Source organism: Venturia canescens, chromosome 2 (genome assembly GCF_019457755.1).
Source record: "Venturia canescens isolate UGA chromosome 2, ASM1945775v1, whole genome shotgun sequence".
Lineage (NCBI taxonomy): Eukaryota > Metazoa > Arthropoda > Insecta > Hymenoptera > Ichneumonidae > Venturia > Venturia canescens.
Window position 1 is genome coordinate 16,000,920 of NC_057422.1, and position 17,832 is coordinate 16,018,751.

The 17,832-nt window shown below is 42.3% G+C and overlaps 1 protein-coding gene across 1 annotated transcript in view; it reads left to right on the plus strand.

The window, feature by feature from the left end:
• The window catches only part of LOC122406066 (putative aminopeptidase W07G4.4), a 65,207-nt gene extending 53,322 nt beyond the window's left edge, over positions 1 to 11,885 (plus strand). The window contains exons 4-8 of the mRNA XM_043411268.1: positions 4,506 to 4,653; positions 5,589 to 5,941; positions 6,742 to 7,020; positions 10,410 to 10,649; positions 11,210 to 11,885. Coding sequence (XP_043267203.1) covers positions 4,506 to 4,653; positions 5,589 to 5,941; positions 6,742 to 7,020; positions 10,410 to 10,649; positions 11,210 to 11,599 — 1,410 coding nt within the window. The 3' untranslated portion in view covers positions 11,600 to 11,885. The remainder of the gene's footprint in view (positions 1 to 4,505; positions 4,654 to 5,588; positions 5,942 to 6,741; positions 7,021 to 10,409; positions 10,650 to 11,209) is intronic.
• The last annotated feature ends 5,947 nt before the right edge of the window (positions 11,886 to 17,832 follow it).

A 17,832-nucleotide genomic window follows, 5' to 3' on the forward strand; every position in this document is an offset into this window, starting at 1 on the left:
GTCGCCGACCACCGTCATCGGCACAAGCATCTATATTCCGTTCTACTTCATCTTTCTCGCACTGGCCGTATCGCTGCTCAGTGACGTGTACAATCACCCGCTGTTTATGGACAGTTTAACGGATGCCAAGAATATCGTATTTTACAATTCTCCGAATCCGCTGCACCCGATCGATCGCACGGAATTTAAAACCTACCAGCTTATAGAATTATTTTTATACATAGCCGTATTTGTGTGGAAAGTATTGCATCCTCTGACAAACCAATTTCACGTGTCGATGTTAGATCACAGCCTCGAGCCGTTCATGGCCATCGATTATGACAATCTGAAAAGTAACGTAGACCCCTGGACAAAGCGTCAGGCTCTGGCACCTTACGAGGGCGCCATAATAGAGCAGAAAACAAAATGGCAACTGATGAATGAGCCAAACACCATCGCTAGCGTGCCTTCGTTCTACGCCGACCCCACCACCGGCGAAATGCAGATGAATCACACGTCCCCCTGTACACCGGCACGTGCCTTCTGAACGCGACGGACAGGACGTGCGTTTGTACGCTGAGCAAAGACAAACGAGCTGGTCACTGTGTTTCACGACTTGCACGGGTATCGCAACGTCGAGTCCAAACTCACCCTCGACACTTACGTCGTGTATTAAGAGATGAAGAAGAGCACCACGGCGCTTACAGTCTGCCAGGACGGTCTTACGTACACAGTGCCGCGTCTAGCCGTCAATATCGACTTGAAGACGCCCGCAAGCGTGTTTTCGCACCTGCTACGCGATCATCCTTTAATAAGGGATAAATTACAGCACTCGGTACTGAGCGAGTCTATCGAAGTGAAGAAACCGTATCAGGTATCGTACGAGTTCGCCGCGGTATCAATTGGTCGTTAGCAGCTCCGCGTCCTGCTTCGTCCTGACCATCCTGGCCGACAATCCCGACATCGCCAAGGAGAAATTGAGAAATTTGTGCTACGTGTGGCAAAGTGTGCGCAACAAGCCCTTTCACGAACGACACATGAATCGGCACATACGATTTTTTTGTTCCTCCCGGCGAGGGTACCACCGACGCGGAGGAGGAGGCCGAACTGGTAAAGCGGTGTCCGCAGCTCAGAGCGCGTCGGCAATCATCGATGTTTCCGCGCCAAAGTTTCACGTGTAGAACGCCATCTCGCGAAACATGGCCAAGAAATTCATACGCTCGGCCGACGATATTCCCGAATACTATCGCGAAGTGCGCACCGACATGAAGGCCTTTGAGAAAAAAAAGACGCGACGGCGGAGGAGGAGGAAAATCTGCTGAACGGCTAGATATGCGACGAGCGCTGGAAAATCATTTGCACCGAGTTCATCATGAGCAACCCGCTGAATTTTCTCGTGGGCACGCTGGATTTTCTGTTCTTGGACGTGCCCGTGGAGGAGCAGTTGAAACAGCATTACGCCGAGGCCGCCGCCGGTCGGTCGCGACGCTTAACCTTGAAAGTCTGCCTCGGCGATTGGAGATTTTTGAAGAATTCGCTGCGCGCACAGGCATACGCGCCAAAACAGTGTCTATTCGAGCTGTGCAATTATGCGGACACCAAAGAGTTTAGAAACACCTTGCAATTCAACATTTGCCGCCACCTGCTGCTCAACATGTGGCAAATCTGGGCGTGGCCATTTGACATTATCATCGACCGACTGACGCTCGTAGTGTTCAACTCGAAAGTGAACAAACACGAGATTTGCAACATGCGAATTCTCCCCGATCCCCTGATGGACCGAGTTTTTCGACGGGCGTTCATGGAATTTGAGACGGCGAGCACAAGCACCAGCACCAGCACTCACGGCGATTGCTACTGCGCCAAATCGCCCGAGGACATTTTCCCTGTATTTTTCAAGCACAATAGAGAAACACCAATTAAATTAGCACAAGTTTTATTTTTGCGTAAAATCATTATTAATAATATTACATTTACTTTTGTTGTGTCCGTGAAGACCGTTGCGAAGGGACGAGTATTTAAGGGGTTTAGGCCAAAAGAGCTGAACTCCAACTCGATACTTTTACAACAAGTTAACAATAAGTTTACTTAAGATGTTACAAATCGAGGTTTTATTGCTTCCAGACCAACCGTTACAATTTCCGTCAAAGACTGTCGGTTTTTGTGTTAATCGATAATTTTATAGATTTGGGATTTTTCCCCTTCTCTTGCGAGTATAGCAATGGTGATATTTCGCCATTGCTGCGTTTGCGCTGGAAGCGCTTCATTTGTTTTAATAACGAGTGCGATGTACGGGAACAACACTTTTCCAAGAGGGCTATATACTTTTCTGTCATCGCTCGTTCCATCTTTACGGCCTCTTCCTTCTCCCGACGCGCCTCCTCAACCCTCTGTAGTTGCAGCCGACGGTCCTTGAACATTTTAATGATCATCAGCGTCATTTTCTCGTTCATGCGAATCAATTCTTCGTGCGTGTACTCGCCCCGCTGCATACTGTAAACATAAACACACACACACACAATTAGCACAATCGCACAATGTATCGATTAGTATGCAATATAAATAAAAAACTTGTATCCTATACTACGCACTTTATGATGATTAATGTGTCTAGAAAGCGCCACGTACGTGTATTGTTGACCGCTCGAGAACGTGTTGCCACAAAAGTACAGCGCTTATATACGAATGTGGTGCCCCACCGCCGCCGCCACGACGGTGGTACGGAACCTATGCCGCACAAGTTCCGTACCACCGCGATGCCTTGGCAACAATGAAACCTGCGTGGCTTCTTCTTCTCTCGATCTGTCCACTCGGAGGTCCGCTCCCTTCTTCTTCTTCTTCTTCTTCTTCTTCTTCTATTTTTGGAGATGGAGAGGGGGTCTCCATCGCCTGGCCTCATGTGTGACTCATTGTCAGATACAACCAAGGTCCGCTCCCGACTGAAAGGATCCCACCACTTTTCAGTATCACCATCTCTTTCACTCCTATTTGTGGCTACGAGTGCGAGCGAGAGGCAAACACTCCAAGGATATAAAAGTAAGTGTCTTCTCGCGCGCATACATCTTCGTCCTTCTTCCCCTTTCTCTTTGTTAAAAATAAAGTACAGCGCTTATATACGAATGTGGTGCCCCACCGCCGCCGCCACGACGGTGGTACGGAACCTATGCCGCACAAGTTCCGTACCACCGCGATGCCTTGGCAACAATGAAACCCGCGTGGCTTCTTCTTCTCTCGATCTGTCCACTCGGAGGTCCGCTCCCTTCTTCTTCTTCTTCTTCTTCTTCTATTTTTGGAGATGGAGAGGGGGTCTCCATCGCCTGGCCTCATGTGTGACTCATTGTCAGATACAACCAAGGTCCGCTCCCGACTGAAAGGATCCCACCACTTTTCAGTATCACCATCTCTTTCACTCCTATTTGTGGCTACGAGTGCGAGCGAGAGGCAAACACTCCAAGGATATAAAAGTAAGTGTCTTCTCGCGCGCATACATCTTCGTCCTTCTTCCCCTTTCTCTTTGTGTATATACTATCTATGCGTAGCTACATGTAACCTTTTTCCTTTTCTTTTGCTTCTTCTTCTTCTTCTTCTTCTTCTTCTTCTTCTTCTTCTTTCGCACATTATCTTCACTGCACTTTGTCACCCGCCGCGCGATGCCGTTTTCTGATGTAGCGAACAAAAATTACGAGCGAACCCGAGGAACTTTTCAACAACCGCTCAAACTTTGGCTTGAAAAACTCGGACTAACGAGCGCTTTCGAGTTATCCAAAAAAGGGGCCGCCTGAACAATGAGAAAACAGGCATTACTAATTGTTCCATGCTCGAATGCTCGTTCTTCATTGTTAGAATGATCTTGTACGGTAGCTAGCCTTTATCAGTGAAGTAGTTATCGTCTGAAGTAAAAATTAAAAAAAAAAAAACATTTTTTATTACAATAGAACGGTAATTGATGAATAAGTTCTAGTAATAGAGTGGTTTGGCTATTTACAGATTCATGCGAAAGTTTTTTCTTGGAACTGTTTTTTCTTCAAACTCTGATGTGAATCGAAATTTCGAATCCCCCTCCGTTTGATTGGCTCGATGATTCGGGGCTGTGAATATATTTGGGTGAAAGAATCGAGAAAGGCCACGACAGTTTTCAATGATAAATACGCTGTAGAGTGACCAGTGGGAATATAAAAAATACGGAGGTCGATTTGGTGTCGGTTTGATAGGAAATACTCGAGAATTTGCTAATCACCGGAATTTGACGGTCGACTGTCTCGTTTTCGTGAAATCGTGCTCCTTATTGGGTGTAGACCCACGTTAGCTGTCATGTCGGTCTTTTTCGGAACTTGATTTCGCTAACACGAATATTTATCATTTTTTTCCATCAATAAAGTCGGAAAAGAGGTTTGACAGTTCAATATTCGTTGCTCGATTGTCGCGATGATCCGCAGCCGATTCCCTCGAAATCTAGTTTGCAGCTGATCGATTTTTAGTCATGATATTAATTGCTTCAGAATATGAATCGATTTACGTATTTACAGCCACTGGGTGTTCGTGAGATCGGCCCTGATCGATGTTACAAGGCCTGCCGATTAGGTGTGTGGACTTCAGGCTGTCCCAAAAAGATTCAGGGAGTTGTGAAATTGGCTTCAGCCCTCGAAAGTGGACGGTACGTTGCTCGAGACATTGGTGAGTAAAAATATGTGCATGGCCCGCGGTCCATGACTTATGTACGATTTATCCGTGATCAATCTTCTATTTGAAAGTCTATCGAATGAGTGGTTTTTGTTTGTTATTGTTAGCCCCTTAATTTTTTTGGGACGCAAGAGGGTCATAACGCTTTTCCTTCAACTTTCGATTTCCCCCGAAACTCTCTTCGACTTTTTCCCTTTTCCTTCCTTCAGTCTCTGTCGAGAAGCAGGCTCTTGTCTTCTATCTTAGTGAACTTGTACCCCAAGCTGGTACGATCACGCTCAGCACGGGCTTGCCCGGTGTTTTCTCAACAAAGTTTTCCACTGCCTCGCTTCGCTATTGCGTCGAGAACGGTAAAAAAAAAACGCCGCTGATGGGCAGGGGATTAAGAAGGGGAAGGGTGCGAGTGGAATAAAAAGGGAGAAAATGGAAGCCCCGAAGAGAAGAGAGAATTCTGAACGAACGGACTTTCCTCATCGAGGACTTCGTGTCATGAAAGACGAGAAATCGCCTGAAGCCTTCGTGAATACGTTCCTTTCCTTCCTCCTTCGCTCATTTCATCCTCCCTATCCCATCACGTCGAAACATCCGGCGATTTCCAAGAAAATAAAAGTCTCTTATTTCCTTTCTTTTCACTCTTTGTTCTGATTGAGAATAAAACTGTGTCAGTACAGCTGTGCATTGACCTGCCTGATTTTTTAACCGTTAATTTTTTCATCTTCATCCCAACTCGCATCAGCCTTTCCAGCGGTCAATTTATCTCGAAAGGCTTTTCTCCAACCCCGCGTATTTTCTTAGTTTGATTATTTTTTCCTGATCCATTGATCCCTGCTTTGTGCTGCCAGCTCCATTGATTGAAGTGCATGCTTTGAAACATTCTTCCCGAGCTTATATGAAATAATCTCTTTTCACAACTCATCGGATTTTTAAAGGTGGTGCGGATCCTGAGCGGATGACACCCTCCAGAGTCGAAGAGTACGTTGCCGAATTATTTTGCGGCTCAAGTGTCAGTGTACAAGTTGTCTGTGACCCCGACACTCTGCACCAGGAATATCCTTTATTCGCATCAGTGAATCGGGCCGCATCTGTTATTCCCCGCCACGCAGGAAGAATTATCTTTTTGACTTATGAGCCCCCGAACGCAGCATGTGCACTCGAGACACTGATGTTCGTTGGGAAAGGCGTTACCTACGATACCGGCGGTGTTGACATCAAATACGGCGGTACCATGGTAGGAATGTCAAGGGACAAGTGTGGCGCTGCTGCTTGCGCTGGATTTATGCAGGTATTAAAAACACATTTAAACCTCGTGTCGAAAATAAAAAACCAGTTCAACGCACAGCTCAAATCTCTTGGGTTCTTAAACCTAATTGAATTCCCGAGGCTTCCCAGACACAGAGAATAAATATTTAAAACACCACAAGCCACATTTTCAACTTGAGGAAATATTATGGCGATAAAATTCGTCCTATGAGAATTCATTTTGCAATGAGCGAATGTACTGCATTGAAGTTATTAAAAATTGAGTGTTGGGAGACATCAATTATTGAAGCATTAAATTATGCAGTTTTCATTAAAAATTCATTTCCCCGATGAAACTGTTATCGAATTGACGACAAAATTAATCACAATACCTTCTTTTTTGTCATTTCTTGGAGATTTTTTTTCTTTTTTCTTAATGGTACCAAGGGACGCAAAAAACACCATCGATTCACCCGAACGTTTTTATAGCTATGACCCGAGGGAATGAATTTTGAATATAAACACCTCGGACATGTTCACGTAGCATGCTCAGAGGGATTTAATGAAACAGCTTTCGTTAAATATTTAACACTGGCGGACCGACATTTCCAGATCAAATAACAATAAAATCCAAATGTAAATGACATTTCAATGAAAAATGGATTAATAAATATCGAATAACCTTTAACATTTTACAGCGTTTTCCATACTGTGCCAATTTCGTATGACAAATTTAAGTTTTTATTGGAAAAGTATTTTATATTCTGATAATTTTTATTCTATGCTTTGAAAATGAATAGCGAAAAGAAATAACCAAAATATTCATTGGCAACTTTCTATCAGATTGTTAATCTCCTTCGACCTGAGACCGTTAAGGTCGTGGCTGCACTTTGCGTCGTGAGGAACAGCGTTGGAGCAAATTCTTATGTTTCTGATGAAGTTATAACTGCGAAATCAGGTAAAAGAATTCGCATCGTAAATACCGATGCCGAGGGCCGATTGGCAATGGCCGATGCACTTTACCACATGAAGGAAATGGCTATACGCTCAGTAAATCCACACATATTCACGATCGCAACACTTACTGAATCTGCAATTCAGACCGCAGGATATGGATATTCGGTTAGTACTTGTAATGTTAGAAAATCACAATTCCAGTTGATTTTTCTGGCTCCAGAGAAAATTATCGATCAGCAAAAATTGTAAAAAATTATTCGTTGATGTTGTGCCAGTTATCAGCAAACAATGATAACAATTGAGCTTTTTGAAGTAAAACTTCTATAGGCGCGCTGGGCTTGGGGGGTAAACTGGTGAAAATCTTGTTACGGAAGTGTGTAACGGAAGTGCTACGAAAAGTGTGAATGCGCATGCGCATGTACATTTTCGTTCTTTCTCACGCTCATTGCCATGGGCTCGTGTGATTGGGCGAAGCGAACGATAATTGAGAGAGAGATATACGTTGGTAGAGATAGAAATACCTAATACACAGTGTAGGCCCATCGTCCCCACTCTTACATTTAGTCTTGAGCCCTGACTTGGAAGTATTGTATGAGCAAGAGAGAGAGAGAGAGAGAGAGTGATGCGCACGCACATTTTCTTTCTCTCTTTTTCTCACTGCCAGTTCATGAAATATATACATCTCAGTAAAGCGTATGTGAGTTTTGAGTTCAGTAGCTTTAAACGAACGATATGAAAAAAGCCAAGCACGAAACAATAAAAATAAGTGATTTTATAAAAATTTTTAAATTACAATAATTGTAACACTGTTTTACTAGAGAAAGTAGTCCTCTACGAAAAACCACAAGAATTTCTTGTTTTTTATATACATATTCAAGTACACAGCTACTGAATATAATGTTATATGTCGAGATTTTTGAATTTCAACCCATAAATGACGTGAAGGCTGTTGCTGCAGTACGGCACACACCGATAATTCGATCATGACGTATCATTCAACTTGATTTTTGAAGAATCTCAAAATAAAATAGCACGGTTTCTTTGTAAAAAAAAGTCTGAACTTTACGAAAAAAATATTCTAAAATATTTTAAAAATGGTACATTAGGAGAAAAAGCAATTTTAAAGTTATAATTGCTTTTTCAGGATTTATTTGATCCCCGAAAATATTTAAAATATTTTTATCGAAAAGCTGAGGTTTTTTCACATAAAAATGACTACGTTTAGTGTTCCGAAAAATAGTTCAGGGCTTCGATATTTTCAAAACGAGAAGTTAACAATTGTAAATTTTCAAACCTTTATAACTTAGAAACGGCTAGACAAAAAAAATCATGAAAGCTCACAGTGACACGTACTTTTGAAAAGCAATGGCTATTTAGCATAATTCAGATCCTCCAGCACAAATTAATTCCATAATTGGTGGAATGACCCATACATCTGTACGTTGCGAAAAAGTTTTACTTCAGTTGTGTGGTCTAAAGCACACTCACTTTTTTTGTTACATTTCTAATTTTCAACATTTTTCAAAATCCATACACTAGAAAATGAATGAATGAACGAATAAACGAAGATTAAATAGAATTGCATAGGTTTGATGAAAAACTGACTTGAATTATATTTTTCCCACGTTCCTATACACCTCGACGCGTGTAAAACAGATTCAGCAGAATTAATGGAAAATCTTGGTGAATTTTTGACAGCAGTGATGGAGAAGAAAATATTCCATAAATGAAAAACGACAGGAGCTCTTGCACGGAACTTTTTACACCCTACTTTCCGCATTGCAAAGAGTCAACACTTACATTTTTCTTCACCGCATATGCAAAGTCCATCGTAGATATTCAAATCACTTTTCCGTGCCACTCTACTTTTCCCTTTCTCTCTCTTTCTACTTCACTCGCTTCTTCTATCTCGCTAACGTTCCCCGCGTATATATTTGCATCGCAAGCTCATTTTTCTCTCCATCGCTAATTCGAAGTCCATCTATATTTAAATTTTTTACGACGTACAACCTCCTGCGTGTACGAAATACTGGCAGCGAAAAATTTGCACGCATTACCGCTTGCATCACAATGTTTATGCAGATCGTAGGAAGTCTAGATGATTATTAATACGCGTAAGGAGCGAAATACTGTCGTGCTTTTCGGACTTGTAAATTTTGTCGAAAATTTAACAGCGTGTAATTCAACAGAATTGTTCGAAAAACCATTTTCATTTGCTTGTAATATTTTCAACATAATTACATAATTTAATAATGAAAAAAAATTGCCCACGGCTTCCTCCGTTTGCTGAACAATTTCTTGATCAAACCGATGAAACTATTTGCTGTTCTTAATTATAATTTTTTGTGCCTAACACTGAGAAACACTAAAGATGTTTTATTCAGTGTTCTCTCGCGGGAAAACTTGTTAGAGTTATCCAACGGAAAAAGCCGTTACATTTTTCGTAATTTTTCTCTCGTCTCACCGGAACAAAAAGCTCTGCGCTACGCCCAACTCGGAGTAATAGGTTGTCGGAGCTGGGATTTCTTTTGTTTTTTCTTCCCCCCCCCCCTCCCCCCCCCCCCCTTCCATCTCTCCAACTTATCTTCACTGGTTAGCGCATAGAATTCATTACCAACGCGATATAAAAGAAGCCTCAATCTCTCACAGCAAAACTTGCAAACCACGCAAACTGCCAGATTTTCTAGCCTCAACCCGAATGAACGAAAGAATCTTTGAGACTCACCCCGCCCTCTTCCAACTCACTCTTCATTCGTCAATGGGAAGGTGAACGATAATTTATCAAGTCCTCCTCAATTAACCCTGCTTTTTCAGAGTTTCGGAGACTATATATAATTACATACGCGATCTCTTTCAATCCTGACGCAATCACACCATCGACTGGCACTCCTGCTTTATACTCGCAAATTATATAAATGCGTATTAGACATTCCACGTTAAATTTTCATTCCAAAACTCCAATCATTTCTCATTTGCACTGGATTGTTATATAATTTTCCATGAGGGAATACGGTAAAAACATTTTACTTTTTTTCTCATTCGAACACTTCTATGGCTTTGGCAGTCCTGGCTGGAGTTTTGAGTTCGCTCTTCTGTACTCCTGCGTGAGTTCACACTTCGATAATTCGAAAGCTATGGATTTTATGACCGGAAGGACTCATAGCTTTTCTTCGCATATCAAATTTTTTTCCATTTAAATGCTAAACAATGGAAATACAAGTTTAAAAGCACATTTTGAAGGGAAAAGTTTAATTTCATCTTTATACAGCACACAGTCTCGTCATTATTTAAACTTTGCTCGATTATACTTAAAAAAGGGAAGCGATGTCAAAAAACTGCTCGGACTTTGGTGAGCAAGAGTGAAATTTTTGGCTTTTAATCAATATTCACGTTGGTTATTTACATCGAAATTCGGCCAGTCGAGTCGTCGGATTTGAAATTTAGCGAGACATTGAAACCACTCGGCGTTGTCTTCAGTTTTTTTTTGTCACCCAGACATAAGTTTCGATGAATTTCAAATTACGAGCTCAATTTTTCTACCAATTGGGTTTTAGATCGTCATGGATAACGCAGTAGCGAGGCTTTCGAGTAACGCCGAAAGGCTTCGAGCATCTGGGGGAACCATGGGCGATCCCTTTGAGATATCGACACTTCGACGAGAGGATTTCAAATCACACGAGGGCAAGGCCGAGGGTGACGATGTCGTACAAGCACCCAATGAGGCCAGTACGAAAATCAACCGAGGACATCAAGGTCCGGCTGCCTTTCTCATCAAAGCATCCGGCCTTGACAAGGTACATAGAAAATTGAACTCAATATATTTTCTTTTCGCCATGTTTTTCAACGCATCTCACCGAAGAAATAAATTCGCCATGGCGTCGATTGCTATCGGACGTAACAAGGTCACTCAAACTATCAACGGACTGTTATTTTAAATAACGATGGTAAATCCAGACAAAATATTGAGCTTAGAGTAAAGTAAAGCAAGTTGGATTGAAGCAACCTTCAAAAAGTCCGAAATAGCTCGCTTCGTTTCCTCAGCACTTTTCTTCTGGATCATTCTGCCTGGCAGTATTCTTCCATTTTTCGTTATCCGCCAGATGCTCAAAAAACTCACTCAAATGAGCTTTTTATGTCGAGCTTCCCAATATCACTATCAACTCTTTTTACCGAAGAATTTTTCGGAAATGCTCATCAGACCCAAATAGTTTTTCTCACTGTTTTTCTCACTCCTCCGTCGCTGAAACTTCCGATACTTTTGAACGATACAGCTCAGCATTGAGTTTCCAACGACCGCTCACCAATTACGTCACGTTATATTTGAAAAATGATGAATCACGTTATACCACAACAGCACGGTGCATGCAGTTGTCTACCCCTCAAATACACCAACATCGATATCGCTGGTCACATGGCTCATCGTGATGAGATACGTTACAGTGGAAATCCTGTTCTCGCGTTGGCCTACTGCTATCTAATACAAGGCAAATGTTTGACCATTCGTAATGAAATGCCTTGCGATATGCAATACGTTAGTGAAGTCGACTGCAAAACCGTCAACATGCCACCGAGCCAACCTATAGCTTCGGCGTGTCGTACGAATTCTGCTCCGATGACATGTCCAGATTCTAATCATCAGGCAACCGGTGGATCGGGCGCCTGCCAAGAACAGGTGATGATAGTCGAACCAGCGTGTCAACCGAACGCTGCCAACAAAAGAAACGGCTTGAACACCGCTGCGTAAATAACTCTATAGAAAAGGGATCTCTTTCTAGATGGTTAGAAAGAATTGTTCAAATGTTCAGAACAATATGATCAAACGTCAATAAAAGGAAGTTTTAAGAAGTTCATGATAAAATTCGGTATCGTTATTCGTGTGCTGATGATAAGCCGGATTCTACCGAAGGTGAAGGACTAGAATTTTACTTTTACGTAACGGTGGAAGTGAAGACAATATAAATTTTAAAGATTCTGCGATGTAAATTTGTTACTATTGTAAATCTTTAATCGAGTTCCATAACAGGATACAATTTCTCGGCCTTTAAAAGTTTTCATCCTCACCGAATATCGGTAAACTAGAACTCTCCATTTGTCATAACACTTTGTTTGGATAATAATATTCCAAGAAGAATCAAAACACTTGACTGAGGTTCGACTCAATATTCGGGTTTTTCCGTAGATTGTACAATCGACGCTGAATCGACGATTGGATTCACAAAAATTTTCCAATTTTGACATTTCATCGACGTAACTTCGTCCGTTCCCATTTATCAAGATTTTTCCCTCCATTCTGTAATATCAATATTATAAACAGCGATAGAAAATCGTGATAAAATTCAAATCCAATTTCATCATTAATTCATCCACCAATTCCGATTCAGTTTGATTACGGAATCTTATCGAAGTGCTACTTCAGGGATGCTCACCCGGATCCTCACGATGGTAGTTCGAAAAGTGTATTTATCTTCGGGCCGATACCTTTTTTACCAACGGTTACCGAAGGATCAAGCTCGGTGGCAGAGAGTAATTTCATCACTGACATGTGATAATGTTCAACTCCGTTGGATCCTCTCCAAAAAATGTAGATATCTACAAACCTACGCTTACCAACCGTCGGTAACAAAATAAAAAATGGATACTTTACAATTGCAGTCTCCCAAACGAAATAGTTAAATTATGATTTTCCTACCAGTCTTTATTGAAAAAATAGTACTTTACAAGCAAAATTATTTAAAATTAGTCGATCACATGGTCGACCGATTGAATAATTATGCGGCTATGGTCGCTCCATCGCAACGGTCTGTCAAACATTAAAACTCACTATTTGGTCGAGACTAGTTCAAACTAACAGGGTGTTTGGAACATAATATTCCCTAATCATCCCGATTTGCTACACAGCAATCACAAACAGGATATGCCATTGTATAGTAATAACGTTAAGGCAGAAACGAGCGAGACTCAAAGGGGCGAAGAGAAGGCGTAATGACTATGACCGACTAGCATACAGACAGCACACAGTTTCTTTGATGAACTTCGACATATATATATATAAATATGTGTACACTCGGTAGACATCTAAATATAGATTTCAGCTCTCTCTTCGCAACTTGCATCTCTCGTTGCAGTCTTCTCTCGCTCACGTTAATAAATCATTGGCTGTTAGTTACACCGGAGCACAATTTTACTGCTCTTAGTACACAATGTATACAATTTTATTGTTTTTCGGATCGGAGATAAACATATCGCTCCACGCCATTGTGAACACTGGCACTTATTGCAGAATATATATCGAACGTTGCGAATGAACGAGTCACTTATTCGGTTTGAAAACATTTTATCAATTGGAGATATTTCTATAAAAATAAAAGTTCAAAACGAAAGGACAAAGATCAAATACTCGAATTTTGCCGGAGTTTTTTTTTATAACCTGGCAATACTTGTGCTGCGACGTTTTGCGGTAACATTTCTTCAGTGTTGGGAGTTTTTTTACTTGTAACGAGTCGACACGCCCGGAAACCCTTCGCGTCGATTCTCCTTGTTATTTTTTCTATTTTCTGAGGTACTGATTGTCAAGTACAACTATTTGTTTATCACTCTTGCAACACAAAGATAAAGAGGAAAGAAGGTTATTTCTGTAGCCATTCTCACGTGTCAACATTTTTTTACAACCCTTAAATCTTCTCCCTCTTCGAAATAACTTCCACGAACACACCATGAAAGATAAAAAAAAAAATGAAAAAACTAAAAGACAAACGTCATAGGAGGATCGAAGAAAAAAGGAAATATCTTGAAGGTAACTCGCTGTCTGACTAGCTCCCATACAGGAAAAAAACGGTCTTAACTACGTGCTCAATGGCAAGAAACGGACGTGAAATATGGTAAATGGATGAGTGGAAAAAGAGGAAACATTCTCACGATACCGAACGGGTATTGAAGCGATGCAATCAACAATCGACAATCTAATTCCGCTCTTGATTTTTCGTGAGCTGTGAACCAGCAGACAACGAAGCACAAGCAACGATCGTGGAATAATTCGAGCACGAGAACCGAAAGATTTTATCAAAAAAAACTTTCTCAACCTTATATTAAGCCCCCGCGGTAATGTCTTTTGAGGATATGGCGAGGAAGAAAAGTCAGAAAAGCAGGTAGGAGCCGGTGAAGAAAAAGGAAGAAACCCGAGACGGCAGAAGTGGCCTCGAGGGATGTGTGAAGAAGAGTTAACAACGAGAGAGAGAGTCGAAGCAATAATCGCAACATGAATATATATACGAAGAAGGAAGCAGCCTAGAGAACGAGCTGAATATGAGAAGGATGAAGGAAAGGGAGAGGTCGAAGGAGTCGAGGGGCACCTCGCTGTCTCGCACGGGGCCCTGCTTCTTAGAAAAATGCTCTTGTAATATAACCTATGGATATAGGAGCGAGGGAAAGGGAGAGAGGGAGATTAAAGAAAATGAGCGAATAGCGCGCGGGATGACTTGAAAGAAAATAGAGAATGTAAAAAGAGGTCTGCAGCGTGATAAGGAGAGGCTACGAAAGAGTCATACGAACCAGTAGCCAAGAAGAATAAGAAGCGAGAGAAGCAAGAAGCTGTGAAGGAATCGTCGGTCAGGGCGCGGGCGCCGGGGGACCCGTACAAGAAGAGGAAGAAGAAGAAGAAGAAGAAGGAGTAGAAAAGAAGAGATGGAGGAGGTAGGTAGGGGACAGTGTGGCGGGTTCGATGGCCGGCTGGTGGCCCAGTGACCGGGACCGGTTCCCTCCGCGGTTCCTCCTTCCGCCTTCCTTGCAAACGCACAACTGCATCATCTCTCGCACTTCTCTACTCCCTCCTCGGCCACACAAGCTCCTCGGCTCACTCCTTCTTTCGTGCGTTTCTTGACTCGTTTTGCCCTTCTCTTTTTCTCTCTTTCTTTGTCGCACTGCAGACATCCTTCATCAGCCTTTTTCTCACTTCTCTCTCTCTCTCGCTTCATCTTTCTCTTTTTCTTTCACTCCTTCTCTCTCAATATTTTTCTCTCTTCATCGTTTCAGCGCACAGGAAACCCGGCAGAGATTCAACTGCAACATTAAAATATACATGTATATATCTATATGGGCACGATGAGACTCGGACACAAATATATCCTTACAAGTACATGGACGAATAAATAAACACACCCACGGAATTTAACGCCGGTGTAACACCGCACGTAAGACCGTCACGCGATTATGAATTTATACGCGAAGTAGATGCACACTTGGATGAAAAGCAGTAGCAGCGATCTCGAAGAGAAAAAGAGAGAGAGAGAGGGAGAGAAAAAAACACACGCGAGAGACACGAAGAAAAGAACACTCCAATTATCGTCGCTCAATTACTTTTACTGTCATGCACCTTTTATCTTTATAACTTTTTCTGCATTCTTCATCTCATTTATTCTCATCCCAATCGGACAGTTTTTGTCAAATATCTTATCGCATTTCTTCTCTTGCTTTGGAATATGCGAGTGAACGAAACACACATTTTGTTCTCCTTGTTATCACTATTAATTACGATTCCACGACCACTCCTGCTTATCTTCGTCGTGGATTTACTGCATTTCCTAAATTATTATCCCTAGTTAAACTTTTCTCGTTCCCTTGATGCATCTGTCCTTCTTCCACCGTAAGAGTTATCTTCCGCGAGACTCCTTCGAGAGGTCACGCTGTTGTGCATCCCCTCGCTCCGCTTCCAAGACTCACGTATTTCTTCTGGTCTCTTGTGGTTCGGCATCTTTCTTCTTCAAGCTCTTCGCAACCGTCTTCATCTCTCTCTCTCTCTTTCCCCCTTCCTCACGGACTTGTGACGTCTTTTGCAGCAAGCCCAGCGATCGAGCAGGACTGGAATACCGGAAGAATCATTCAGCCATCTGATAAAAATCATCAACTTGAAGTAGGCATTCTTATTTGGTTAACACCGAGGAATGACAATGCGTGGACATGCCAATTGTGCATCGATCCTAGAAGCAATAAATGCCTTGTCACAGAACTGCATTTTTTGACTGGTCCATCAGTATCGTTCCAACCATTTATGGATACAAACGCGGCCCAATTTTTTCTCCGATGTTCTAGAACCGCACTCTGTTCATTTTAGGCAAATCAAACTCCAATAGAATCCCTCATGGAAGTTCGTTTGTCCTGAACAAAGTAAAACATTCTGATTTTGTGTTGGTCGCACGTTTTAATGCCGGATCAACATTTTCCTTTGAAGCAATCTTAAAATCTCCACACATGCAAACGTCATATAAGGCGTCATGATTGTACGACGAGTTCAACGGGAATGGAAAATTGGAAAAAATGAGTTACGAAAGATGCAAGATTTCTGTCAATGAACGGACACAGTTGTGGTGTATGCACACGAAACCAGAGGGAAGATCATGAGTGAGGATGGTATAGATGAAGAGGCAGAGGCAAGAGAGTCAAGGGCCTGAAAGGAAAAGTAGTCTCTCTATGCGACCGGAGTGGCACGAGGGGGTTAGTGGGAGAGAGGAAAGGAAGTGAAAGTCCAAGGCGGTTGCGTCTCGAGCTGCATCCGAGATTTCGTGCCTTCTTCTTCCGTTCCTTCTATCGCTATATCCTTCGTTGGAGCTCATCGTCTTTATACACGGAATACACACACACACACACACACACTCACACACACACATCTTAATATATAGATACTTATACGTGTATATAGAAATATACACGCACCGCTTGAGTAAATGAGAGCTTAACGCAATCTCCTCTCCCAACCGATTACGAAACAGACGCACGTGCGTTCAGTCGTTTAATTTTTTTTCCCTAACACGCTTCACTTCTATTCACAAGCTCAGGTCGGCATGAAACGGTGGAAATGACATTTGAAATCTCCTACGGTTCTTCCAAGTGAACCAGAGGAAATGGGCGCTTTATTTTTTGGATGGAAAATAATTGATGAGTTATTGCAAATCCGATGGGTCGTGTCGGCTCGAATAACGAATGCCAGGAGTGCATTGTTTGAAATGTATTCGAAGATCTTGGAAAATGAGCAAGTTCAACCCGTTTTTTTTTCTCTTACGAAAGCCACAAATGAATACGTTTCGTATAGAAACGAAAGTCAATGACTCTTCGATGCGAGCCACGAAACTTAGAGGCCACAAATAGAAATAAGATTTCCAGTAGAAAAGTGATAGAACAAAGAGTACGCGTGTGCGTGTATCCCGTGATTGAACGTACGAGATCGCTAACTGGTCCATAAGGATTCAAGAGATCCGTTAGACCAGCGGGACAAGCTGCGGTGATGTTGAGAAGGGAGAGACGGTGAATGAGAAAGAAATTGGTGAAAAAAAAGAAGAGAATAGGAGAAAGAGATCGCTGGACGTGGGAGAGTCGTGACGAATAAAAAAAAAGCGTAAAGAAAAAAATGGGCCGCTTTTCGGAGCAGGGTTGCTGATTCTTTTGGTGCAAATAAAGGAGAAAAAAATGATGATGAGGAAAGAAGATAGAGAGAAGGAGCATCGTGTGGCAAACACACCGCGAGAGAACGCAAAGGATATAACGGTTCCGAAGCATCGGCTGAGTCGCGGTATAATTTCGGTCGAACAGCCCCCTGGTTCTCCTCAAACCCCGCCACCCGCGCATACATATACACCACGGCGAAGCTCTTTTCCTCTTTCTTTCTCGCTCACCCCAATGCTCTTGGCTCCTTTCTCCTTCATTTTCTCTTTCTTCTCTCTCTCCCACACAACTTTTCTTTTTATTCGCATCTTCTCATCGCGGCTCCTATAACGCACCGATGCAACCAGTCAAAGTATGTGTGTGTGTGTGTGTGTCCGTTTATGTGTGGGAGAGGGACAGAGAGAAGGAGAAAGGGACAGAGCTCCTCATGGAGGCTTCGCAAACGCCATGGAACGCGCTGCTTCACCGCGAATTCGATCTCTCTCACTTCTCTTTATCATATTCTTATTATTCCATCGTCCACTTCCATACATATGTTTATTCTCT